The sequence below is a fragment of the Sorex fumeus genome, unplaced genomic scaffold, assembly GCF_029834395.1.
Source record: "Sorex fumeus unplaced genomic scaffold, SorFum_2.1 ptg000072l, whole genome shotgun sequence".
Classification (NCBI taxonomy): Eukaryota; Metazoa; Chordata; class Mammalia; order Eulipotyphla; family Soricidae; genus Sorex; species Sorex fumeus.
Window position 1 is genome coordinate 8,614,018 of NW_026606129.1, and position 24,889 is coordinate 8,638,906.

The 24,889-nt window shown below is 55.0% G+C and overlaps 3 protein-coding genes across 5 annotated transcripts in view; 2 read left to right on the top strand and 1 right to left on the bottom strand.

Moving 5' to 3' along the window:
• ARPC4 (actin related protein 2/3 complex subunit 4) overlaps positions 1–23,784 on the top strand; it is a 132,713-nt gene extending 108,929 nt beyond the window's left edge. Inside the window, exon 6 of the mRNA XM_056129782.1 lies at positions 23,773–23,784. Within this exon, the coding sequence (XP_055985757.1) occupies positions 23,773–23,778 (6 nt within the window). The 3' untranslated portion in view covers positions 23,779–23,784. The remainder of the gene's footprint in view (positions 1–23,772) is intronic.
• On the bottom strand, positions 6,528–15,928 carry EMC3 (ER membrane protein complex subunit 3). Its single transcript, XM_056129775.1, has 8 exons — positions 15,665–15,928; positions 13,574–13,631; positions 13,225–13,318; positions 11,055–11,159; positions 10,473–10,554; positions 8,815–8,894; positions 8,045–8,127; positions 6,528–7,419 (listed from the first exon to the last, which is right to left on the bottom strand). The coding sequence occupies exons 1-8, from the start codon at positions 15,817–15,819 to the stop codon at positions 7,291–7,293; spliced, it is 786 nt and encodes a 261-aa protein (XP_055985750.1). The 5' UTR covers positions 15,820–15,928; the 3' UTR covers positions 6,528–7,290.
• FANCD2 (FA complementation group D2) overlaps positions 18,487–24,889 on the top strand; it is a 60,926-nt gene continuing 54,523 nt past the window's right edge. For all 3 annotated transcript variants that reach the window (XM_056129756.1, XM_056129757.1, XM_056129759.1), the window contains exons 1-4: positions 18,487–18,588; positions 22,465–22,599; positions 24,372–24,439; positions 24,596–24,699. In XM_056129756.1, coding sequence (XP_055985731.1) covers positions 18,516–18,588; positions 22,465–22,599; positions 24,372–24,439; positions 24,596–24,699 — 380 coding nt within the window. In that variant the 5' untranslated portion in view covers positions 18,487–18,515. The remainder of the gene's footprint in view (positions 18,589–22,464; positions 22,600–24,371; positions 24,440–24,595; positions 24,700–24,889) is intronic.

The window sequence follows — 24,889 nt, forward strand, 5'->3', positions numbered from 1 at the left end:
CAGGTGCTTCCTGCCCCCTCACAGCTGCAATGGTTAGCAGGGGACCTTCCTCTAGAGAATTCCATACCTGCCCCTGTCCCAGGTACCATGCACTCTAGTTAGGCTTTGATAACTCCATCCAAACAGTCCTCTCTGGACAGCTCCTGACCTACGAATAATTACCCAACATTAGCTGCAACACTGCTAATGATTTTACTAAAGAACTATACTCACGGGGCTGGAGTGATAGCACAGCGGGTAGTGCGTTTGCCTTGCACGCAGCCAACCCGGGTTCGATTCCCAGCATCCCATATGGTCCCCTGAGCACCGCCAGGAGTAATAAGCCAGGAGTAACCCCTGAGCATCGCCGGGTGTGACGCAAAAAGAAAAAAGAAAAAAAAAAAAGGAAGGTTATTGGTACCATGGGTAGGGCTTCTTTTGCCTTGCACGTGGCTCATCCGGGTTCAATCCCCAACATCCCATGTGGTCAGCCCGTCAGGAGAAATTCCTGAGTACAGAGCCAGGAATCAGCCCTGAACACCACCAGGTATGGCCCCCAAACAAAATCCTCATAAGGATTCCATGTGGTCATTTAAAAGTATGTTACCTGACCCAGGTTCCATGGCCCCCACCCCATTTAGTTCCCAGAGCACCGCCTGGAGTGATTGCTGAGTGCAGAGCCAGCAGTAACCCCTGAACATTGCTGGGTACGACTCCAAAACAAAAAGAGATGTTAGATTCTGGTCAATTGACTTAAATTTCAATTGTCAAAATTATTAAAGTAAATCTCGCCCGCATGGCAAAGCCTGGCAAGCTCCCCATGGCGTATTCGATGTGCTAAACAGTAACAAGAAGTCTCATGATGGAGATGTTACTGGGCCCCTTCGAGCAAATTGATGAACAACGGGAGGACCGGACCGTAACCGTGACCATTAAAGTAAATGCATGCCAATTGTCCCGATCCAAACGACAAGTTTGTTTGGTGAAAAGCAGTTCTTTTTTGAAGAACTTGGTGACTGGATTACCCTGGACTGTCCATCTCTGTCCCCCACGATGGACCCACTGTGAACACCATATTGTATCCTTGGCTTACAAGAACATCTTCGTAAGGGCCGGCAGTGTGGCTCAGTGGTAGAGCACTGGCCTCAGCTGTGTGAGCAGACCCGGGGTTCGAGTTCTAGCACCATTGCTCGCTTGGCCCTCTGAGCACCGCCAGGTGTGACTGCCAAGTACGAAGCCGAGAGTCTTCCTGAGCACAGTGCTGCGGCCCCAACCTTCTGCTTCCTGCTGCTTTTCCTTTCACAGACACGATCATGCAGTGCCCGGGAACTTCCACTTTGCTTTCTTTGGGGCCATCTGGCTTGGCTGCGTTTGGAAGGCGACTGCTCTGGGCTCCACCTGGCCTGTTCCAGTGTTCACAGTGTGGCTCTGCATTGCCACGACAGGGTCCCGTTGGGTCTTCCTTGGACATCACATGGCCAGGTGTGACCCCCCGCCTGAAACCTCCTTGTCCAATTCCTGCTCTATTCCTGCTGATGTGGAATCTGGTGTTTCCAGCTATTTTTTTTTTTTTTAGAAATTTCACTTCGATAAACATCCTTTCTCTCGGAGAGCCCGGCAAGCTACCGAGAGTATTCGATATGCCAGACACAGTAACAACAAAGTCTCCAATGGAGACGTTACTGGGCCCGCTCGAGCAAATCGACGATCAACGGGAGGGCCTTTACCTTTTACCTTTACCTTACGCCAGCACACATATCTTCATGTGTTGATACCCTAAATTGTCACAATTTTCCATTTCTGTTACTCTCTGTGTCTCTGTGTCCCTAGGCACTTACCTAGTATCTCTGTATCTGTGTCTGTAGCGATGTACCTGTCTGCCTGCCTGTTATATCTATAGATTTCTGTGTATCTCTATGCACTATGCATATATCTGTGCACCACTATAAATGTATCTATGTATCCGTGTGTCCCTGTGTGTATACATATATCTATATCTATGTATCTATCCATGTGCCTCTGTATTTTGTGTCTATGTATATGTGTTTTTATGTGTGTTCATATCTATTTATCACCTGTTTATACTGTCCTTAAATATTAAGAAGTAGGGGCTGAAGTGATAGCACAGCGGGTAGGGCGTTTGCCTTGCACTTGACCGACCCTGGTTTGATTCCCCATATCCTATATGGTCCCCCGAGCACCGCCAGGAGTAATTCCTGAGTGAAGAGCCAGGAGTAACCCCTGTGCATCACTGGGTGTGACCCAAAAAGAAAAAATAAGTAAATAAATAAATATTAAGAAGTAAACAGTGGTTCATGTAGTGTGTGTGTGTGTGTGTGTGTGTGTGTGTGTGTGTGTGTGTGTGGTCAATTCAGCAATACTCATGGCTTACTCCTGGCTCCAGTATCAACTGATAGGGCTTGGGGAACCATGGAAGATTCTGGGCATGTGCAAGGCAATTGAGCCCAAGCCAACCACGTGCAAGATAATTGCCTTATCTGCAGCATTAGCTCCCTGGCCCCAAGCTCATGTAATATTTATTTATTTTTATTTATTTGCCACATCCCACGGTGCTCAGAGCTTACTCCTGACTCTGCACGCAGGAAATCATTCCTGGAAGTGCTTAGGGGGCCATACGAGGTACTGGGGATTGAAGCCAGGTACTGCTGCATGCGAGGAAATGCCCTGCCCGCTGTACTAACTCTCCAGCCTCAGTATGTGTGATTTTTGGTTTTGGGCCACACCCAGGGGTGCTCAGGGATCACTTCTGCCAGGGCTTGGGGGACCATATGGGAAGCTGGGATCAAACCCAGTTGGCCAAGTGCAAGGGCAGTGGCGCCCTACTTGCTGTACTATCTCTCTGACCTCTCATGTATTTTTTTTGTTTTGTTTTGTTTTTTGGTGGCACCTGGCGATGTTCAGGACTTACTCCTGGCTCTGCGTTCAGGAATTACTCCTCTTGGGACTTGTGAGGTGCATGGGATGCTGGGGATCAAACCCAGGCCAGCCGTGTGCAAGGCAAGTGCTCTTCCCATTGTACTGTCCTCCGGTCTCTTTTTAAAAAATCTGAGCCAGAGCGATAGTGTATCCGGTTGGGCATCTGCCTTGCCCGCAGCCAATCCAGGTTCGATCCCTGGCATCCCACAAGCACTGCCAGGAGTAATTCCTGAATGCAGAGTCAGAAGTACCCCCTGAGCACTGTCAGGTGTGATGCCCCATTTTTCAACATCTAATTTTGATCTTGTTTCACTTTGTCTTTGGGATCACACAGGTGCTGCCCAGGAGCTCTCCTGGTCCCACAGTGCTCAGGACCGTGTGATTCCAGGGTCTGAACCTGGGTCTCCTCATGCCAAGCCTGTGCTCCAGCTTGTGATATTTGTGGCATTGGCTCTCCAGGCCGTAATTTTTATTTATTTATTTTTTGGGCTTTTTGGGTCACACCCGGTGATGTACAGGGGTTACTTCTGGCTCTGCACTCAGGAATTACCCCTGCCGGCGCTCAGGGGGCCATATGGGATGCTGGGAATCGAACCTGGGTCGGCCGCCTGCAAGGCAAACGCCCTACCCACTGTGCTATTGCCCCCGCCCCCAGGCTGTAATTTTAAAAGTTATTTATTATTGTTTATTTGGTCTATGCCCAGTGCTTAGGGATGACTCCCAGCTCGGTGCTCAGGGATCACTCCTGAAGGGCTCAGGGGGACTATATGCAGTGCCAGAGATTGAAGCCAGGTCGGCTACCTGCAAGGCAAGCACCTGCCCTGCTGTACTATTGGTCCGGCCCCATCCAGCCCCTAAGTTTGATTTTTTCTATGAAGATCCATGTTTTATACGACAGAGATACCACAGGTGTCATTTGAATAGAAAGCCTGCCCTAGGGACTGGCAGGGACTCTCCCTGGTTGAGCTTCCCGTCCTGCGTGTCTACAGCTCACGGGGTTCAGCCCCGACACTGCTTAGACCCCAAGCAACACCCCAGAGCACTAGTGAAACCCAAAAATAAAACAGAACCTGGGCCAGAGCAATAGGACGGCAGGGAAGTTGCCTCCAAGTCAGAAGCTGGCGACTGGCCGGCTTCAGATGCTTCCCCATCCTGCGTGTCCACTGACACCTTGCAGGGGAAGGCCCCGTCCCTCTGAGCTGGCTTGCATGACTGGAACCAGCTTCCTTTTTTTCATGTTTGAAACTTTATTTAAACACCATGGTTTATACAGTTGTTGGCAATGCGGTTGTTTCAGGCAGTGTTTCAACCCCACTCCCACCACCAGTGTGATCTTCCACTATTGTCCCGTTTCCCACCCACCTCACCAGTCTGTTCCTTTAACAGGCACAAAATAATTTACTTTAAGTGCCTATTAGAATGGTAAATGGAATTCAAAAAAATAAAGTTCTTAAAGAAAAGTTGTAAAAATTGTTCCATCTCACAAGCGTCACTTACCATCATGGCCCATCATGGCTGAGCTGGTTGGTGAGGGCTGAGCGTGTCACTGAGCTCGGTGGGCTTCCATGTGACTCTCCCGTCTGCTTTGCTGTGTTCCCACTGGGCTGTCAGGATTGTGAGATTTGGAGGCGTCGCGCAGCTGTCTGAAGCCGGCCAGTCGCCAGCTTCTGACTTGGAGGCCAGAGGGGGGTCAAACGTGGCTCAGCTGCAGCCCAGGCAGGCGTCTTCCCTGCCGTCCTATTGCTCTGGCCCAGGTTCTGTTTTATTTTTGGGTTTCACTAGTGCTCTGGGGTGTTGCTTGGGGTCTATGCGGTGTCCAGGCTGAACCCTGGGCCTCCAGCATGCATACCTTGCCATCATCTCCCCAAACTGTGCGTTTTTATTTTTTGTTTTTTGGGGGGCCACACCTGGCAGTGCTTGGGGGACCATATGTGGTACAGGGGATTGAACCCGGGTCGGTTTCATACAAGGCAAATGCTGTCCCTGTCGCTCCAGCCCAGCCCGTGTGCTGAGTGCTTCTTTGGCTTCTGGTCCTGGTAGTCTGTGCCCGATTTCTGTCCGTTAATTGGTTTGGGCCACCCCCAGCAGTGCTCAGGGCTCACTGCAGACTCTGCACACAGGGAACACTCTGGGGGACTGTATGAGGTGCTGGGGCTCCGTAACTCCAGCCCCCCCCCCCCCCTACCTGCTGTCCGATCACTCCAGCCACTGCAGGCACATTCTGTCCGCCAGCAGCCAGCTGCAGGATCCCGGCAAAAGGGGGGAGTGCGATTTACAGCGAGTGCCCTGGGCACGTGTGTGTGCGTGGCCAGCGCATGGGGCAGACATCAGAGCAAGGGGGAGGCTTCCCGGCTGCTATGCACGCTGGGACCGACGTAGGAATGTTTCACTGACCAGTTTTATGGTCTTGGAGGGGCAGATACAGAAGCCGCATCTAAATCCGCCTGTGGTTCCAGCAGGGAGGCTGGGGCTGGAGTCCAGGTCGGGAGAGCCAGTCAGGAGGGCAGGGGAGGCCCCAAGGGCCCTCATTCTGCTGCTCCCCCCCACCCCCGGTTGGCAGGCTGGATGGACCACCGAGAGGGACCAGGATCTGGGGCTTCTGCTCCCTCCCTGCAGTGAATGAACTGCAGGTCATGAGTGTCATCGTAGGTAAGTAAGTGTCATGGCCATCATCGGCTATCAGCCCCTCCCCCTCTCCTCCTGGCCCTGCATTTCCTGTTCTGGACATTTCCTCCACAGCAGGACTATCCAAACTATTGGCACTTTCAGTTAACATGTGTCACAGCGTCACCCACCCACGACCTTTCTGTGGTAGGGTCAGACTTACTCTGGGCTCTGTCCTTAGGGGTCATTCCCAGCGGGGCCTGAACTCAGGTTGGATGCATGCGAGGCCAGTGCCACCTCCCCCTCCCCCCCACATCGTCCTGGGCCCCCATATAGCCGTTTTTCATGCTGGACAGTGTCGCACTGTTGGGCTGGGCTGTGTCTTGCCTCTTTGGCCATCCATCTGCTAGGGTCACACCACTTGGCAGTCCCCACGCAGTACTTTGTGTCCATGGTTTGGTATTTTTTCTTTTTGGGCCACACCCGGTGATTCAGGGGTTCCTCCTGGCTCTGTACTCAGAACTACCCCTGGCAGTGCTCTGGGGGACCATGTGGGGTGCCGGGGATCGAACCAGGGCTGGCCGTGGGCAATGCAAATGTGCTACTCAGTGTCATACGGCCCCGTCCACGCTTCTGGGGGTCTTTCCTCCTCGTTGGTAGTTTCCACTTCGGAGTGCAATGACGGGCTCGGATGGAAACGACTTCCTGAGGAACTGCCGGGGAATCGCTGGGCTAGGAGGGGGAGCAGCCACCACCCGTGTCCCCAAACTATCCGGGAAGAGTGGGTGATGCACACCCAGGCGCACGACCCTGCAGAGCTGGGCCACAGGTGCCCCCCAATTCTCAGAGCTTCTGCGACCCTGAGAAAGGCTAAATACCCCGTTTCCTGATGGAGCTCTTCAAGCCCTTGAGGTGGCCCCCCCCCCCACCGCCTGTCCACACGCCCCCGTTACTCCAGGCAGAAAGTCGTTAGTGAGCAAACAGGATGGTTTAATTAGCAGAGGCAAGCGCCGTCCATGGCCCTGATTACAGTGCTCCACATGCAATGACATTCACTCTTGGTGCCGAAACGGCCCCCTGCCCCCTCCCCACCACAGCACTTCCAGAGTGACCCCTGCGTGATGTTCCCTGTCCCAGCAGCCGCCTCTCTGCCTGCCTCGGAGATCAGTGAACCGGCTGGCCCAGCCTGGGTGGTCCCAAAGGCACTTGGGAAGCGGGCAGTGTCTCGGGGCCTGCTGTCACCGCACGGTTCCGGGGGACAGAGGGGCTGCCCTGCTCGGGAGGGCGCTCATCTGCAGGGGCCTGGGACACGCTGATTCTTTCGTCACTCTGTAAACCCAAAAAGACCCACGGGAGTCACTTCGCCCCTCCAGACGCTCCTGCATTTTCAGAAGGAAAGTGCAGTATCTGGTCAGGAAAGTTATAAAACTGTCAACTGAAAACATTACGGGTGAGAGACAGGGGTGGCCCCAGGGGCAGAGGAGTTGCCGCAGGGACAGGCAGCCGTGGTGAGGCTGCTTTTTCCCAAAACAGAATTTTCGCTAAGTCTCATGTTAATCGCCAGGTAGCTCCCCCGTCCTCGGACCTTAAGGGAACCAGAAACACTGAAGAGGCAGCTGTCCCCAGTGCGTCTACCCGCTGCCTCAAGGTCCCACCCTGCGGGGAACCGTCTGCTCACTCCCCTTGCTCTGTTCTTGGGGGCTCCGGCTCAAAAAAGGTACGAGGTTAAGGGAGCGCTACTCGGGTTCCCGCGGCGAGGCCTGCTCGGCTTTAGAAGATGGAGGTTGGGAGCTCCTTCCGGAACATGCCCTCGAAGTGCAGGTCTCTGGCCATGAGCTCCTCTTCGACGTCATCGAGCGCCCACTGGTGGTCAGTCAGCTCCAAGGCTTCCCATTCTGTCTGCAAGGAAGGGAACATGATGGAGAGGGCGATCACTCTGCAGGGGGGACATGGCGGGGAGAGCGGTCACTGCAGCGGGATGCAGCGGGGAGGGTGGGGGGGCCGTCTCTGCAGGGGGACGTGGCGGGGAGGGCAGTTGCTCTGCAGGGGGAACACAGCAGGGAGGGTGGAGGGGCGGTCACTGCAGGGAGACGTGGTGGGGAGGGCGGTCACTGTTGCAGGAGCAGTGACTCTGGCTGGGCACTGTGTTTGCTGTGGACATGTATCAGGTTGTTGAAACCCACGAGGTGGGCACTGCTCCACCCCCCATGTTCCATCCCCATCACAGGTAAGCAGAGTGAGGTGAGTATGGCCACGGTGTGGCCAAGGTCACCGCTGAGGCATCTCGCGTCTCAGATACTCCCCGGATGCTGACTGCGGCTTGTCTCCCAGACATGCTGGACAGAATTCAATATGGGGCGGGCAGGGCAGCTCCTCCGAGCCCCCGCGTCTCCCCCCGCGAGATCAGGGCCTGGAAATAAGCCTCTGCCTGGCCTTGGGATCCTCCTGACTCCTGGCGGGGTGGGGCTGAGCTGACGGTGCTGGGGCACCCGAGCTGCCCGCCCCGGAGGCCCGGCCTACTTACCTTGAATGCTTTGTTGGTGTCCGCGGGCATGGCCATGGCGGCCCCCGTCATCTGCTCCTGCATCATGCGGGACTGGTCAGCGGCTAGAGAAGAAGACGCGGGCCATGAGTGCGGGGCAAGCAGCACCCAGGCCCACACGGGCGCAGACCCTGGTGCTGCGGGGATGCTGGGGACGGGCTCAGGGCATGGGCACGGGACTGCTTCCTGAGGAGAAAGGTCACCAGTCCTGGGAATCCACGTCTTGACCTTTTGGGTCTGGGGCCACACTTGGCAGTGGGTAGAGTGGGGGTTACTCCTGGCCCGTGTGTGGGACTCTCTCTCCAGTGCTTAGCCCACTAGGCCTGTCTGCCGCAGAGCCGCAGCCTGGGCTACGGAGCACCAGGGCCCTTCTGGCTGCCTCGGCCACTCCTAAGCGCCACCCAGCAGCGGGGCCGAGACACCGCAGGGCAGCAGAGCGAAGGAGGGACCGGGAGTGCGGAAGCCAGGACTGGCCAGCAGCCAGTGGCGACCCAGGCTCGCAGCCAGCTCCAGGCCCCAGGCTCGCTGCTGGCACTGCTCCCACGCCCAAGGGTCGCACACCCCGCGGAACCAGACACTGGAGCCAGAACCAGGTGACCGCGGGGGCTGCTCCAGTCACCAGGTTGACCCCAGCATCTTCCGGGCTCCACAGACCAGCCGACAAGCTGCAGGAAGGACAGCTCTGCGGGTGCTGACCCACGGTGCGCCCGCGCCCCCCTCACCTCGGCCCAGGGGCCGCGCTTGGTACTCACCGTTATCCTGGCCGAGAATCAGGGAGTAAATGCTCCGAAGCCCGAAGACATTGAGGAAGTACCAGGAGGCAGAGCTCACCCTGGCCAAGCGAGCGGGAACAGCGGGTGAGTTCCGAGACGCAGACGCAGACGCTCTGCGCCCGCCTCAGCCCTCCTGTGGGGCCCGAACCCGCACCCGTCTCATCCCTGGGGTGCAGGGCTGGGCCCAGGCCTGGGCGAGACCTCGTGGGGGGGCTGCCAGTCTAGTCAGGCCTGAGCTGGCGTGACACCCCGGCTCCACCTCCCGTCAGCCCCGGAATCTAGAGGCTGCGCAGACGAAAGGCTTTGCAGCCTGGGAGTGTCCGTGAGCCCAGGCGCAGACCGGCTGAGCAGGGCAGTGACACAGGGCCTCTCTCCCAGACTTGGCGCCCCAAGTCTGCCCCCTCCCTAGAAGTCCCACGGTGAGCCCCGTTAATGCCTGTTCTCCCCATCCCACCCTGTCTGCCTCCCTCTGCCCAGTCACTGGGCAGCCCCCTGTGGCAACCCCAGGCTCCGGTATCCCATCCCCTCCACTACCCCCTTGAGTGGCCCAGGGGGCCAAGAGGGGGCACCATAACAGCATATGGCAACACTGACGAATCCCCTGACCAGAGCCCCCTCGTCTGTTGGCCTCAATGGACTGGACACGTCCAGGCCGAGCCTTCTCTCCTTTGCCCTTCAGGCTTTGGGCCACATCTGACTGTGCTCAGGGAAGGACCGAATCTGGGAGGGCCACATGGTCCCCTCTCCTTTCTCAAGGCTCATGGAGAGGCTGGAGTGCACAGTGGGTAGGGTGCCTGCCTTGCACGCAGCTGACTCAGGTTCAATCTCTGGCACCACGTACCTGAGCCCTGCCAGGAGCGATGCCAGGAGCGATGCCTGAGTGCAGAGCCAAGAATAATCCTTGAGCAATGCCAGATGCCCCCCTCTAGAAACCACCAAAATAGAAGATGCCGAAATCCACACTTCACATGAAGTAAAGCTTTAATGAAAAAAAAAAAAAAAAGAAAATCCCAAATCCTTGCGGGCAGGAGAAATACTCTAGCAGGTCGGGTGTTCACCGCCTTGCCCGTGGCCAACCCAGGTTCAGTCCCTGATATCCTATAAGGTCTTCTAGAGTGATACCTGAATACAGAGCCAGAAGTAAGCCCTGAGTACCACTGGGTGTGGCCCCAAACCCAAGAAAATCCAAGATCACAGTCCAGTGAAAATCCAAACTCCTAATCAGGAAATCCCATCACTTAAGAGGCTTGGACGGTCTTAGATTCTGGCTGTGTTCTGATTAAGTGAAAGTGTTCTTGGGCCAGAGACACAGGGTAAGGTGCCTGCACCGCAAAGCCCAAGCACCACCAGGAAAGATCTCTGAGTACAGAGCCGGAAGCAAGCCCTGAGCCTCTTGGTATGGCTTAAAAGCCAAAATCAAACCAAACCAAGCAAAAAAAAAAAACAAAAAACAAAAAACAAAAAACAACGGCCAGTGGTTCCCGTAAGTATATAAAGTTTAGACTGAGTAGAGTTTTAGGGATTAAGTTTTGATGTAAACTTCTTGTTTTAACTGAATCATTACACAGTAGTCCAACAAACGCATATCCTACACAACTGCTATCTTCACATACGAAAAACCAAGACAGTGTTCTCACCAGGATGCATCCAAGGTGAGTAACTCGATCCCTTGCTGTAGCATAGGCTTAAAACGGAGCGTCAGCGGGAATGGGACCTTGGCTGCAGAGAAAAAAAGGAAAGTTCCTTTTTAAGCCGAGTCTCTTGAGAACAGGTGACGCATGAATGTGCTTTGTTTGCTCGAGGGGGTGGGAATTCTGTGCTACGCGGAGTTTGGAATAAGATTTTTCCCAAGGAAATCAGTGTTAGCTTCTGAAGCTAAAACAGCCCAATGTCGGCTGCTGCGGTTCGCTGGACAATCCTGTCTCTGTAGTGCCGGAGCTGAGCCTTCAGCTAAGGCCCGAAAAGCCGCGGGCACTGTAATTCTGGAAACCCCAGGGGAGAAGAGTCACGCGGAGACCTACATTGCGGGAAAGCAACCCCACTGAGCGCAAAGACAGTTTCTGAAGCAGAAGGCTCTCCCACCCTGAAAGGGAGAGGAAAGAGGCTGCACTGGCCGGTCAGTCCCGGAAGCGATGTCAACAGTCGCCCGTCACAGAGCAGAGGAGGACCCCAAAGGGCGGGCATGGCCAGAGGACAGGTGGTATGGGCCTGTGACTTACTTGTGACGAAGCCTGAGAAGGTCATGTTGATCCAGCCGCCTATGAGGATCATAGGGAGGACGTTCGTCACGTTGCCCTTCATCATGTCTGTGAGCATGGTGGGGTCTAGGACAGAAGCAGAGACTTCAGCAACCGGCTCCCGGGGCCTGGCCGTGCCCCTGACCGTCCCGACGGGAAGCTGACCCAGGAGTCTAAGAGGATTAGGGTTCAGCTGACAAGGAAGCGGAAGCAGACAGCGGCTGACACCACTCAGTGTCCACACTTTCACCTGCTTCGCCGAATCTGTCTTCCAATGGACACATCACGAGAAACGATGCTTATTTCTGGTTCTACTGACCGTTTTTTTTTGTGTGTTTTTTTTTTTTGCCTTTCAAAACAGGGGCCAGGCCAGCAGAGCCTGGGTGTGGGGGAGAAAGGGTCTGTGGTACCAGGGGTCTAACAGCGTCTTGCTCATGCCATCCGCGTAGCTCCCTGGGCCCGCGCGTTCTCTGGTGCTCACCGATGAGCCCTATCCCGATGGGACCCAGGGGACCAGATGCAGTGCTGAGGATGGAAGCAGAGTTGGCTGAAGCCTCCTGCCTGATCTCATCTCTCCAGCCCCTTCAGAAAGGAGCGCGAGGGGAGGGCATTTCCACTGCAGTGTAATTTTCTATTTCTGTACAGGATTATACCGTACCCATCACTTCTGAGTGAACCTATGATCATTCCAACTTTTCCCTATGATAAACGTCACTGCCTATGGCGACTATGTCCCTAAGATGAACTTTTAGAAGAATTGTTTTTCTTTTATTTTTTGGGTCACACCCGCTGATGCACAGGCATTACTCCTTGCTCTGCACTCAATTAATTTTGGCAGTGCTTGGGGGACAGTATGGGATGCTGGGGAGCAAACCAGCGAGTGCCTTACCTGCTGTACTATCTCTCCAGCCCTAGATTTTTGTGGTCAAGAGATGTGAATATCTGAAATGGAAAGCGGGCCAGGAATGCACAGCAGTGGCAAATCACATGCTCTGCAGGTATAAGGCCCAGGTTCCATCTCTGGCACAGAACACAGACACAGACACACATACAGACACGCACACAAATCAACAGAACCTGAAGTGGAAAAATCCCACTAGGCTCTCCTCCCCTGGCAGCCACGGCTCTGGCCGAGCTTTTCAATCTTTGCCAACACGGTGTGCCACAAAGGGCGGCTTGTCTTAATGTGCATGTTAAAAAAAATTATTAGAACTTTTACTTAATTTTTCATTTTAAAAATTGAGGTTCTGTGGTTTACAGCGCTATTAATCAGGGCTGCTCTCACACAAATTCCACCCCCACCCCCAGTGTTACCCCTCCCTCTCCCGCAGACCCCACTGCCCCTCCTTCCGCCCCCACCCCTCATCTCAACTGTGTGGCTCGGTTCTCCCTCATGTTGCCATTGGCCCTGTGCTGCGACCTTGCTGTCTCTGAGTCCCACAGAGATCACTCTGCGCCCGTGCCTTTGCCCCTGCTGCTACCCTCTAATTCTGTCTCTGCTGCAGGCCACAGATTTCTATTGCCTTTTTCTCCACCTACTGGTCTGAGTTGCGGGTTTTCTACATGAGCCACTAAAACAACGTCTAGGACCCGAAGAAAGGGGCTATACGAAGGGACAGTCCACAGAGAGTAAGAATCCCATTCCGCTGCCAGGGCTGTACGGGAAGGAGCTGGCTGCCAGCCGGGCGGGTCAATTGCGGTGAGTCAGGGAAATGATGGCGTCCAAAGAAGCCAGACCCCCTCTTGCTTGGCAGAGTGGCAGGACAATTCCCTCATGCCCTCCCCACCACACCAGGGTGGCTGTGCTTTTTTGGGCCACGCCAGGCAGTCCTCTGGGCTTACTCCTGGCTCTGTGCTCAGGGGTTACTCCTGTTCAGGGGACTATCTGTGGGGCCAGGGATCAAACCCAGGCCAGTGACATGCAAGGCCAGAGCCCACTAGCTGTGCCATCACTCTGCCCCTTGCCTGAGCTTTGGATCTACTTTATACTCTGGGCTCCAGAAGATGTATTTGCAACATGCAAAGAGGAACAGCACTTGTTGAGATGAGTTCTAGGGGGCTGTCATCTCCAAGCTGACATTTAAACCAAGGGCACTCTGGGCCCCCATCCCCACCCCTCACGAGTCACCGCCAACAGCTGGAATGCACGTACCAGTCATCGGAGAAGGAGGGACCACCTTCCTTTTGGTTTTTTTGAAAAATCCATCCTCTGGGTTGTTGAAGTAGTATTTTCTGGTCAAGAAAGACTAGGAGAGAAACAGCGTTGTCGGTCTTGAAACTGTGACAGTGCGCCAGCGAGTCAACCCCCAAGGGCCGTGGAACGGGCTGTGGCGCGCTCGGCTGGCAGCCAACTTGGCTGTGGCCCCAACACCTCAGCTGAGTCACATGCACAATCTGCTTGAAGGGTTTGGTGGCCCCAGGACTGCCTGCCAGCACCCCCACCACCCCCTAGCATCGGAGCCCACAGCATTGGAGCACCTGGAGCACCGAGTGACCAGTACCTGTTTGGGGATGTATTTCCCGTTTTCCCTGAGGACTCTGCTTCGGATGAGGACTTGACTGGAAAATACGACAGAGACAATGAGACTTTTAACTGCGTGACCCGGAAAGGATGAGCTGAGAGCAGGCGGCCTACCGCAACAGTTCAGGACAGAAATGTCTCTGAAAAGGGATCAAGGGGCGAGAAGAAGCGCCGAGGGCCAGCACCGCGCATAGCACGGGGGAGGCCTAGGGACCATCCCCTGCAAGGTCCCTGAGCACCTGGGAACATGTTTGCCTCCCTCCAAGCCCCATGACAGCATTTATCCCAACCACCAGGGTTTCTAGAGTGGTCTTGTTTTTTGTTTTAAGTGACAGCATTTCTCAACAGATTTCTGAAGCAGGTAATATGTTGAAACATTTTCTTTTTTGGTTTTCGGGCTATATCCTGTGGGGCTCAAGGCTTATTCCTGGCTCTGCACTCTGTGAGCACTCCCGGTGGTGCTCAGGGGACCGTCCAAGGTACCAGGGATTAAACCCAGGTCAGCTGTGTGCAAGGCAAGTGCCTTCCCCACTGTACTGTTGCTCTGGCCCCATATTTGGGACATCATACCCAGGTTGTCCTTACTCTGTAATCAATTAAGTCATGAGACAGAAGCTGAATGCTACTCAGAAGGCTTGGGGGTGGGAGGAAGGAGAATGAACCCCGGAAGATAATGAGCACAGGACTGAGGGGCTATCATCTGACAGCAGAAGAGAAACCAGGCTCACGTTGGAATTACGGGTTCAGGAACATCTGTTGCATCAGTTAAATCAAATTATTTGGTGATAACTGTCAGTCACTAAAGATTGCAGAAGGGCAAGAGAGACGACTCAATGGCCTGAGCATGTACTCTTTATGTGGGAGCCCCAGGTTTGATCCCCAGCACTGCCTGATCCCCTGAGCACTACTGGGGGCAGCCCCTGAACTCAAAGCCAAGAGCAGTCCTTTAAATGTCAATCAGTAATTAATCAAAAATATTTAATTATCACCAAATAATGATGATAATAATAACAAAAGTCGTTCCTTAGCACTCCCAGGGTGGCTCAAAAATCAAAAGGGGAAAAAAAATCAGTTCTGTGATACTAATACACAAATACCAAACACCAAAAGCATTGTAGGTGTTTTTAATTTTTTTTAAATATTATTTTATTTTGGCTTATTTTGGGTCACACCCAGCGATGCTCAGGGGTTACCCCTGGCTTGCATTCTGGAATTACTCCTGGCGGTGCTCCAAGGACCATATGGGATGCTGGGGATGGAATCTGGGTCGGCCATGTGCAAGGCGAACGCCCTCCCCGCTGTACTGTCACTCCGGCCTGCATGTAGGATTTAAACTTTAGAACGCTTAAGAAAATACACAGATGATCCCCAAACGGAATGACCTACTTCTCTCACGTTGCCTCTTACCTATATTTTTGGGGAGCCTAATTTAACATTTTCTTGAGGAGACTGGTGTTGATCTTTACAAAACCCCAGAATAATCCAGTGGTCGAGGCAGTGCCCTGGCAAGACTCTTGGCTTGAGAACCATGGTCAAGCTTCGACTGTCACCCCGTGAGACCAAGGCCCCAATTATGGGACAAGCGTATTCGCCTCATGGACTTGCTTTGAATTTTGTTTAAAAAAATATATACATATGTTAAAAATATATATATATATATTTTGCGGTGTTGCGGATTGAGTCCAGGGCCTCATACCCCCTAGGCATGCAGTCCACCCCGGAGTCCAGGGCGAGTTAGACTAGTGATCAAGCACAGGGTACGTGCTAAGAAATAAAGCCGGACCGACCCCCACTTGGCGGATCCCGAATAAATGCAACAACCCAGGGGCGCGGGGTGGGCGTCCAGCGAGATCGCCGGCAGCGTCCGGGGTGGGGGGCATTTCCTAGGCGCCGAGCCCCGCACCGACCTCGCCGGGAAAGCCCAGGGACCCCCAGGCGGGCTCCGCGAGGAGCGCCCCGGGTCTTCCCCTCCCCCAGCCGGGGCGGGGGCCTCGCCGACCCCCGCAGCCCGGCACCGCCGCGCCCAAGGTCACGGGCCCGGGGCGGGGGGCAGCGGGGCGCGGGCGCTGACCTGTCCGAGACCTGCTCCTGGGTGAGCTTCTTGTCGCTCTGCAGCAGGATGGACACGTAGTGGCGGATCATGCCCACGAAGAAGGTGATGATGACGATGGGCAGGACCACCCAGAGGCGGATGTTGGAGTCGAGCAGCAGCTCGGGCCCCGCCATCTCCCCCGGCCCCGGCGTCGGCGCGCGTCGCCGGCTCCTCTGTCCGCGGCGCGGGGCGGCTGCGCGGGGCCGTCGGCGGCCGGGCCGGGCCCCGGGTGCGGCTGCTGCGGGCGGGCGGGCGGGCGGGCGGGCGGGCGGGCGGGCGACGCTCGGCTCCGCGCTCCCCGCCGGCCCCGCGGCCACTCACTTCCGGCGCGCGGCGGTGACGTCAGCGCGCGCGCGGCGGCGGCGTCAGGGGGCGGCGCCAGGGCGGGAAAGTCGAGGTCGCGGGGCGGCGACGGCGAGCGCGGGCTGCGGAGCCGCGGGGCTGAGGCGGCGGCGGCGGCGGCGAGGCGGCTTCTCCGCGCGGGCTCCGGGCGCCGGCGTCGCGCAGGTCCGTGTCCCGGCGGGCGGCGACGGGCCGGGGGGCCGCGGCGGGCCGGGGGGCGGGGGCGGCGCTGGCCCCGGCGGCCGGAGGCGCGGGCGGCGGCAGCACCCTGCACCCTGGGGGGCCCCGAGCTGCCCCCTCCCCCCACGCGCAACGGCGGGCGAAGCGCCCCGGTCCCTGGCCCACCGCCGCGGAGCCGCGCGGAGAGGAGGCTGGAAACGCTCGGCGTTCGCGGCGGGGGGCGGGTTGCGGGGGGGCTCTGCGGTGAGAGAGAGAAGGTTCTAGAAGGCCTGCGCAGGTGCAGTGCTCGGCGGGGCTGCCATGTTTCCTAGGAGACCCGCGTCGCAGGGGGCGGGCCAGGGCCCGACGCGGAGCCCTGGGGACGGAGGACGCGGGCCGGGGGCCGGAGGGTCCTGCGCGCCCGCCCGCCCGCCACGGCCTCTGCCCCTCCCCCCCGTGAGACCCTCGGCGGGCGTCTGCGGGGAGGTGCGTGCCGCAGGGGGGGTGCGGGGAGGCGCCTTCAGTGGGGGAGGGGCGTGCAGTGCGGGGAGCGCGGGGAGATGCACGCGGTGCGGGGAGGGGCGTGCAGTGGGCCCCCAGGAACCCCAAGGAGGCGCTTGCCATTCCGGGTCAGCACCGAGTGCCACCTCCGAGTGTCCCCTGCGTGGGGGTGGCCAGCAGCCAGTAGCCAGCACCGCCCCCTCGCCCCAGGCACTGAATTTCCTTCCCCCCCCCCAGCTCCAAGGGCTCAAAGGCTTGTAGCCTGGCGGGGGGGGGGGGGGGGGGGGCGACCTGACTTTGAGTCTCAGAACTGGAGGATTTTTTTTTTCCAAACCTTTTCCCCAGGAGGGAAATGGGCGGCCCGAGAGGCAACTAGGTGTAGAGGACCCTGTAAAGCATGAAGTGCTTTCAGAGAACAAGGTCTAGGCCTTCTTTTATGAGACTGGATTGTGCTTTGCAGATTCTGCATTGGAGGGGGGTGGGGGGCTACACCCTGTGGTGCTCAGGAGTCACTCCCTGCAGTGCTTGGGGGATCGATCAGATGGGGTGCTGGGGAATCAGACCAGGTTGGCTGCATGCCAGGCAAGCGCCCTCCCCACTGTACCATCACTAGCCACTGTGGTTCTTCATTTTAATTTCTTATTTAGGCTCTTGGGTTCTCCCCAGCAGTGCTCAGGACTGCCTCCTGGCTCTGGACTCGGGAATCGCTCCTGGTCGGGCATCCCAGCACCGTATGGGATGCTGGGGATTGAACCTAGGTCAGCCACCTGCGAGGCAAGGGCCCTCCCCACTGGACTATCCTGCTGCCCTGAGTGTTAAAATTAATGGTGTGAATTACTGCCCCCAGCCCCCTCGGATCGCTCATGCTGCCCTACCGCTGCTCTTCCCTCATCTCTGGGCAGTCTCCAGTTGAGGGTTCCGGACAGGAAGCGAGCGAGGCTGTTGTCATGGCCTGCATTCATGCCTCGGGTCACAGTAACTCATGCTGCTTTCCATCCTGCTCTCACACACAGTGTAGTGGAAGTGAAATTAGCTGGAGAGGTACTGCAGAGGGTGGGATGCCTGCCTTGCACACAGCAAAGCTGGGTTCGATCCGTGTCATTACAAACAGTCACCTGAACCCTCCAGATAAGTTTCCTTAGTTCTGCAGAGCCAGGAGTAAGTTCTGAGCATCGCCAGGTGTGGCCACAAAACAAAACAAAAAAAACTTAGGTACGGGGTCAGAGAGCAGGGTGGGCTCATCCGTGGCACCACTTAAGGTCCCCTGAACCCGCCACGCGTCAGATCTGAGCATCACTGGGTGTGATCAAAAAAACACAGAACATACGGACACACTAGGAAGCCCAGTGCCTTGGTCCCCTCTTTATTATGAGTCTACTTTATGCAGGTGCAACTTCCCTGAGATGTGTCTGTTGACTGCATACCATACAGGAGTTGAGGTTTTCTGGTTTCTCTGAATTACCACTTCAGCCTCTCAATTTCTTTAACTTCTAAAGGTTAACTTCTGTTCTCTCTCTTTGGGTTCTACTTATTTTTTTAATCTGGGCCATGCCTGGCTATCCTCAGGGATCACTCCTGTGGACTTGAAGGAGCATGTAGGTTGCCGAGGATAAAAATCAGGTCAGCTCCATGCAAGGCAGGCACCCTCCCTGCTGTACTGTCTCTCCCATCCCCCCCTTTAAAAAACAAAAACAAAACCTTTATTGATTAGGTTCTGTGGTTTTCAGTATTACTTAACGATGGTTTTCTGTGCACATCACTCCAGCACCACATCCAGTATTGTTCTCTCATTTTCCTCTAGGAAGTAATTTAACTGCGAAAGACTTCGATGGAAATGGTTTCCAAAAGAAGACGGTTGTCAAACTCCGAGAATCAGGAGGACCAGAGAGAAGAAGATTCCAGTAAGGATCTGGTCACTTGTGGTTTATTTCCTACAACAAGTATGTGAGGTGCTACAAGAAATTTCCTCCTTTCGGATCCTGGGAATAATTGAGGCTTTATTGGTAGAGGATCCAGGACCTAGTGGTGGCACTTGAGTGTTTTGAGTTCCTGCCCCTAAATCCATGTGTGACTTCGGGCAAGTCTGACATCCCTGAACCTCAGTGACCTTGCCCACCTCCATGGCGGAAATAGTTCTAGAAGCCTTGCGGGTGCTGGGCACAGGATGTCGTCTGTATCCTTTCTCTGTGGGTGGTCTCTGTGTCTGAGGCGAGACCCTTTAGTTTCAGGGGCTGCTCCCAACTTTGCTCACACTCACTCGCAGCCGTGCTCGGCCTCCCTCCGGCAAACTGTGGACACAGCTCTCTCCTGCTCAGGCCTTTACCCTCTACAGTGCCTTATGGCTCCTTTCTCCCCTCAGCAGAGTTGAGTCTCGATAAATGCTCGGTAGTGATGCATAAAGGAAGGTGTAGTGGTGAGAGCAGCGTGCCGGTGACTTGGTCACAGCAGGTGTGGTCAGGAAAGGCCTGGAGTGTTCTGAGAAGGTGATGGGACTTTTTGTTTGTTGCATTCATCGACGCTGGAAATTTTAACCAGTGGATTAGATTTATTTCTCACTAGCTTCTGGAATTTGCATTTGGCTCTTGATCATAGGTAATTGATACTGAGATAGGTGCTTACTGACTTTTCTTGTTCAGTTGATGTGCTATGTGCAGCGTGGTCTGGAGCAGTGGAGGCACCTGGCTTGCATGGGGCTGCTGGGTTTCAGTTCCCCACATCCCATAGGGTCTTGTGCATTGCCAGGAGTGACTCCTGAGCACAGCCAGGTGTGGCCTCAGAACAAAAATTAATTTTTTTCCTCTGTGCAGTGTTTCTACACCATTCCCCCAGCAGAATGCCGTTATTCCCAGAAGCTGAGACGCCCCTCAGGAGCCCATGGTTGGCTTTAGTTTAAGGCACCACAGATCGTGCCAGTGGTGAAATTTTGTGCACAGAGTGTTCCATTACTCTGCTCCTCGCCTGTGTGTTTGACTTTCTTGAAGAGCTTTGAGGATGATTAAAAATGTCTATGTCGAACCCCGGGTAGGAATTTCATTTCATTTTTCATTTCATCATCCTGTTAATCGTCGATTGCCTCGAGCAGGCCCCAGTAACGTCTCTTTCATCCTAGCCCTGAGATTATATTCATGGCTCTTTAGGCGAATGAGACCCATCATTGTTACTGGTATTTGGCATATTTGGTACGCCACGGGGAGTTTGCCAGACTCTGCCCTGTGGTCAGGCTACATTCGATAGCCTGCAAGTTTGTCCAAAGTAGGAATGAGATAATAAGATGTCATAAAGAAAAGTTCTGATAAGATGTTGCGCGGCCGCGCGGTTCCGGGATCTGGATTTTATAGTCTCTGAGTCTTGGCCGCTGATGGGATTACACGGCGCCAGGGGGCCAGGTGGTGGGTGTGACCCCCGCCTGCTGGAATTTGGAGGATCTGGGTAGAAGATGCTCAACTCCAATTCGAGTAGGCTTGGAGATCTCGGCCCCAGAACCCGCGTGGCTTTGTCCCTCTGCCAGTACCTTCATGTGTGCGGAGAGTGGTCTCAGCATGGTGGTGGCTGGTCCTGGAGGTCTTCGGCTGCCGGAGCCCCGGTCGGGGCGGGGAGGAAAGCTCGACCCGCTCCCCTCCAAGGGGTCCCGGCGAGGGACACCCAGGCGCGGGGGCAAAAAAGAGGGCGTGAAACCGTTAAGAGGTAAACGGGTGGGGTCCGCGCAGTCCGCCCGGAGGATTCAACCCGGCGGCGCGTGGCCGGCCGTGCCGGCGGTCCGGCGGATCTTTCCCGCTCCCCGTTCCTCCCGACCCCTCCACCCGTCCTCCCTCCCCTCGCCGTCCGCGGGGGGGGGGGTGGGCGGGCGGGGCCGGGGGTGGGCGGGCGGGGACCCCCCCCCCCCCCCCCCCCCCCCCCCGGCCGGCGACTGGCCGCCGCCGGGCACATTTCCACCCCGGCCGTGCGCCGCGACCGGCTCCTGGACGGCTGGGAAGGCCCGGCGGGGAAGGTGGCTGGGGGGGGGGCCCGGCTTCCCCCTCGCGGGGGGCGTCGGGACCCACTCCCCCCCCCAGTGTTACAGCCCCCCCGGCAGCAGCACTTCGCCGAATCCCGGGGCCGAGGGAGCCAGACCCGTCGCCGCGCTCACCCCCATGGGGGGCTCCCCCGCCCCCTCCGCGGGGGCGCGGGGGGGGGGGGGGCGGGGCGGACTGTCCCCAGTGCGCCCCGGGCGGGTCGCGCAGTCGGGGGGGGGGGGGGGGGGGGGTTTCCGAGGCCACGCCGCCACCGAGCGGGGCGAAGCGAGCGCACGGGGTCGGCGGCGATGTCGGCCACCCACCCGACCCGTCTTGAAACACGGACCAAGGAGTCTAACACGTGCGCGAGTCAGGGGCTCGCCCGAAAGCCGCCGTGGCGCAATGAAGGTGAAGGTCCCGGCCGACCCCGTCCCCCTCCCGCCCCTCCGTCCCGCCGGCGGCGTCCCCCTGGGGGGGGGGGGTGCCCGCAGCGGGGTCGCGGGGGGGGGGGGGGGGGGCGGCGGGGGGGGGGCGGGTCGGCGGCCGGGCCGAGGTGGGATCCCGAGGCCTCTCCAGTCCGCCGAGGGCGCACCACCGGCCCGTCTCGCCCGCCGCGCCGGGGAGGTGGAGCACGAGCGCACGTGTTAGGACCCGAAAGATGGTGAACTATGCCTGGGCAGGGCGAAGCCAGAGGAAACTCTGGTGGAGGTCCGTAGCGGTCCTGACGTGCAAATCGGTCGTCCGACCTGGGTATAGGGGCGAAAGACTAATCGAACCATCTAGTAGCTGGTTCCCTCCGAAGTTTCCCTCAGGATAGCTGGCGCTCTCCCACGACCACCCACGCAGTTTTATCCGTAAAAGCGAATGATTAGAGGTGCCCGTGGACGGTGTGAGGCCGGTCGTGGCCCCTGGCGCGCCGGGCCCGGGTCTTCCCGGAGTCAGGTTGCTTGGGAATGCAGCCCAAAGCGGGTGGTAAACCGCCGGGTAGGAATAAGCTTTATAAAAAAATTCTGAAAGAATCTGTAACCCTGCTCCCCTCAATGTGCTTAATTACATAATTATTTAGTTTCTGGGCCCCATGCAGTGATGCCCAAAGGCGGCTCCAGCTATGTTGCTTGGGAAGTGGGGCTCAGCCCTGTGTTGCAGAGACTTGCACCCCAGCCCCCTCATGGAAAGCACGAGCCTGGCTCCTGGAGTGTGCGCACTAATGAGCTTCCGTGTCCAGGGTCAGCGGACAGCAGTTTGAGAAACTCCAACACTCCAAAATGGGGCTAGGAAATATCTTCATACTTTGTTTTTGGTGCCATGCCCAGTGATCGGGGCTCATACCTGACAGTGCTTAGGGATCACTCCTGGGAGTGCTCAGGGGACCCTATGCGGTGCTGGAAGTTCCTGGAAGGCAAACGCCTTACCTACTGTTCTGTACTTCTTCTCATTCATGTTTTTGTTTGTGTCACCTTTTGGGTTGTTTTCATTTGGGTTTTGGCCCCCTGTTGGTGCTGATGGCCTAGGTGATTCCGGGGTTTGAAACTCAGCCTCCTGCATGCAAAGCGTACACGGGAGCTCTTCCTGCAGGACCCGGCTCCCTGGTCCCCAAACCGCACATTTTGAATTCTCCAAATGGCAAATCCTTGTGGATTATTTGTTAGGAAGCTGAAATATTTCACTGTGTTAGACTTCATTACGGCATCGATTTCAGTGTAATACTTCAGGAACCCATATTACTCTAGAACTTATATTTTAAAGTTTGCCTTGTTATTTATCACGTAAAATGTCTGCTTCTAGATGCTGCGAGTCAACCATTGCCCCAGACCACAGAGAAACCTCTTGCCGAAAATGAAGAAACTGACAATGTCTTTGTAAATCTTCTAAAGACTTCAGGATTAATTCTTAAGACAGGAGAGAGTCAGAATCAACTTGGTAATATTTTTATCTAAATCCTTTCTCTGGGCATAGTAAAGTGTCTTAGAAATTGGGGGTTTTAGAAGGGGGAGTAGGTGGCGACGAAATGGTAGTCTGTTGCTCCCCGAGCAAGGATGAAAATGAAAATGCTCTGTTAGAGGATATTAACATTTCTGTGTAGAACTAAGTGCTTTTGACTAAATGCTTCAAATTCCTTCTTATTTTGAATTTTTAAAGAAAAGACATACTGGTATTTTAAAAAGTGTTTTCTAGTGGAAAATAGACTACTGTTGGGGGGGGACACTTACATTTGGGTCAGGTAATTAACAATTTGAAGGACATGGCCAGAAAGCCACATATAGCCCTGTTTTTAGAGCACAGATGCATAGATGGTCATTTCTGCTCAGGTTATGGCCCATCTAATTTAGTTTTGGGGCTACACCCCACATTGCTCAGGCTTGCTGCTAGTTCTGTGCTTGACAGTGCTCAGTGGACCATATGTGATGCCTGGGAACCAGCCAGGGTCAAACATGTTCCTGCCCCTGGCGTGCCTTATTATTTTTTTTTAAATAACATTTAGCCGTCCACTATAAAAGTTATTTGTTTTGCTCTGGATTTAAAGATTTGATGTGCATTATTACCTTCAGTGGGTTAACTCTCGGCTGCCAAACTCATGAAATCATCAGCTGGCGTGAGTCAGTCTCTTCTCGCCCTGGGCTCATATTAACTTGGGGGCCTCTGTTGTCATTTCTTTGGTCCCTTCTCCCCCAGAGCGCCTCCTTTTTCCTCTTAATTAAGACATCTTTAAGGGGATTGGTGGCTCATCAGTCCATGCTCATGCGTAACTGGGTGTAAAGGACGGACTCTGACCCACAGTGCAGATGTCTTTCCATTTATTTAGATTTTCTTTATTTTTTTGTTTCCACAGTTATTCGAAATTATGGATTAGAAGATATTATTAGGAAGAGGTTACTGCTCAAAGTGAACTACAAATTCACAAAATGCTTTTTTTGTCTTTTTTTGGGGAGGAAGGCTATACCTGGTAGTGCTCATTGCTTATTCCTGGCTGTGCTCAGGAATCACTCCTGGCAGGCTTAGAGAAACTGTATGGGGTACCAAGGATTGAACTCCGGTTGGCTGTGTGTCCTACCACTGGATACCACTTTTGCCTTTAATATGGTTTCATTAAAATTCTAACCTTCCCTGCCTCCCACCCTCCTATCCTTCCTAGCAAGCAATTGGTAAACTTTAAAATTTTAAAGTACCCCAAAAAACAAAACGACTTTGAAAAAGAACAATTTCCAGTATAAAAAATCACTGCAGGGGCTGGAGCGATAGTATAGTGGGTGAGGCGTTTGCCTTGCATGTGACCGACCCGGGTCGATTCCCAGGATTCCAAATGTTCCCCTGAGCACCGCCAGGAGTAATTCCTGAGTGTAAAGCCAGGAGTAACCCCTGTTCATTGAAGGGTGTGACCCAAAAAGCAAAAAAAAAACCAAAAAAACCTGCATAGCTGCAGTGACAAAATTGGTGCTGGCACAGAGAGACAGATTTTATCTGCTCGTGCAAATACCCATCAGTTTGAAACAGACCTTGTGAGAGATACTGTATGTATTGATTACTTCTGGACTCTCAGTTCTATTCTGCTGTAATAGAAAAAGAAAAAAATTGACTCTGATACTAGCTTCACAGTATCTTTATTTGCTGTATGAGAGAGGAAGCTTGGTCTTTTAGGGGAGGGAAACTGGTAGATGTTAGACTCCAGTATACGATTTTTCTTCTCTTCATAGCTGTGGATCAAATAGTATTTCAAAAGAAACTCGCTCAGACTCTGAAGAAACATCCTTCTTACCCCCAAGTAAGTATTTTTCTCCTGCTACTTTTACTTTTCCCAGCATTACTTTGGAATTGGGGGTTTGGAAGGTTGGGTGGCCTTGAATGATTGTAGCTAATCCACTGCAACTGCTAAACTAGAAATTTTCCTCTCATTCCTTTGTTTTTTAATGTCGATAAGATAATAGAAGAATTTGTCAGCGGCCTGGAGTCTCATATTCAGAACCGAGAAGCTTTCAGGAACTGCCTCTTGTCCTGTGAACTGCTGCAGGATGAGGGAACCAGGTGTGTCATGTGCAGCCTAACCGGCAGGGGGTGGGGCCAGTCCAGTCTCTGGGAGCTGCACTTTTTGTTGCTTTCTGTGGCGCAGGATTTTATTTATTTATTGTTTGGGTTTTGGGGTCATATCTGGCAGGGCTCAGGGATCACGCCTGATGGGCTCGGGGGACCCTAAGGGTTATAAGGGGTTGAACTC

Bases quoted from the DNA above. Each gene is read 5' to 3' on its own strand.
- EMC3 (XM_056129775.1), bottom strand. From the start codon at position 15,819: ATGGCGGGGCCCGAGCTGCTGCTCGACTCCAACATCCGCCTCTGGGTG. The intron at 13,319-13,573 runs GTACTGGTCACT...TTTCTCTCCTAG, and splicing joins GGAAATACATCCCCAAACAG to TCTTTCTTGACCAGAAAATA. The intron at 10,555-11,054 runs GTAAGTCACAGG...TTTTCTCTGCAG, and splicing joins CTTCTCAGGCTTCGTCACAA to CCAAGGTCCCATTCCCGCTG.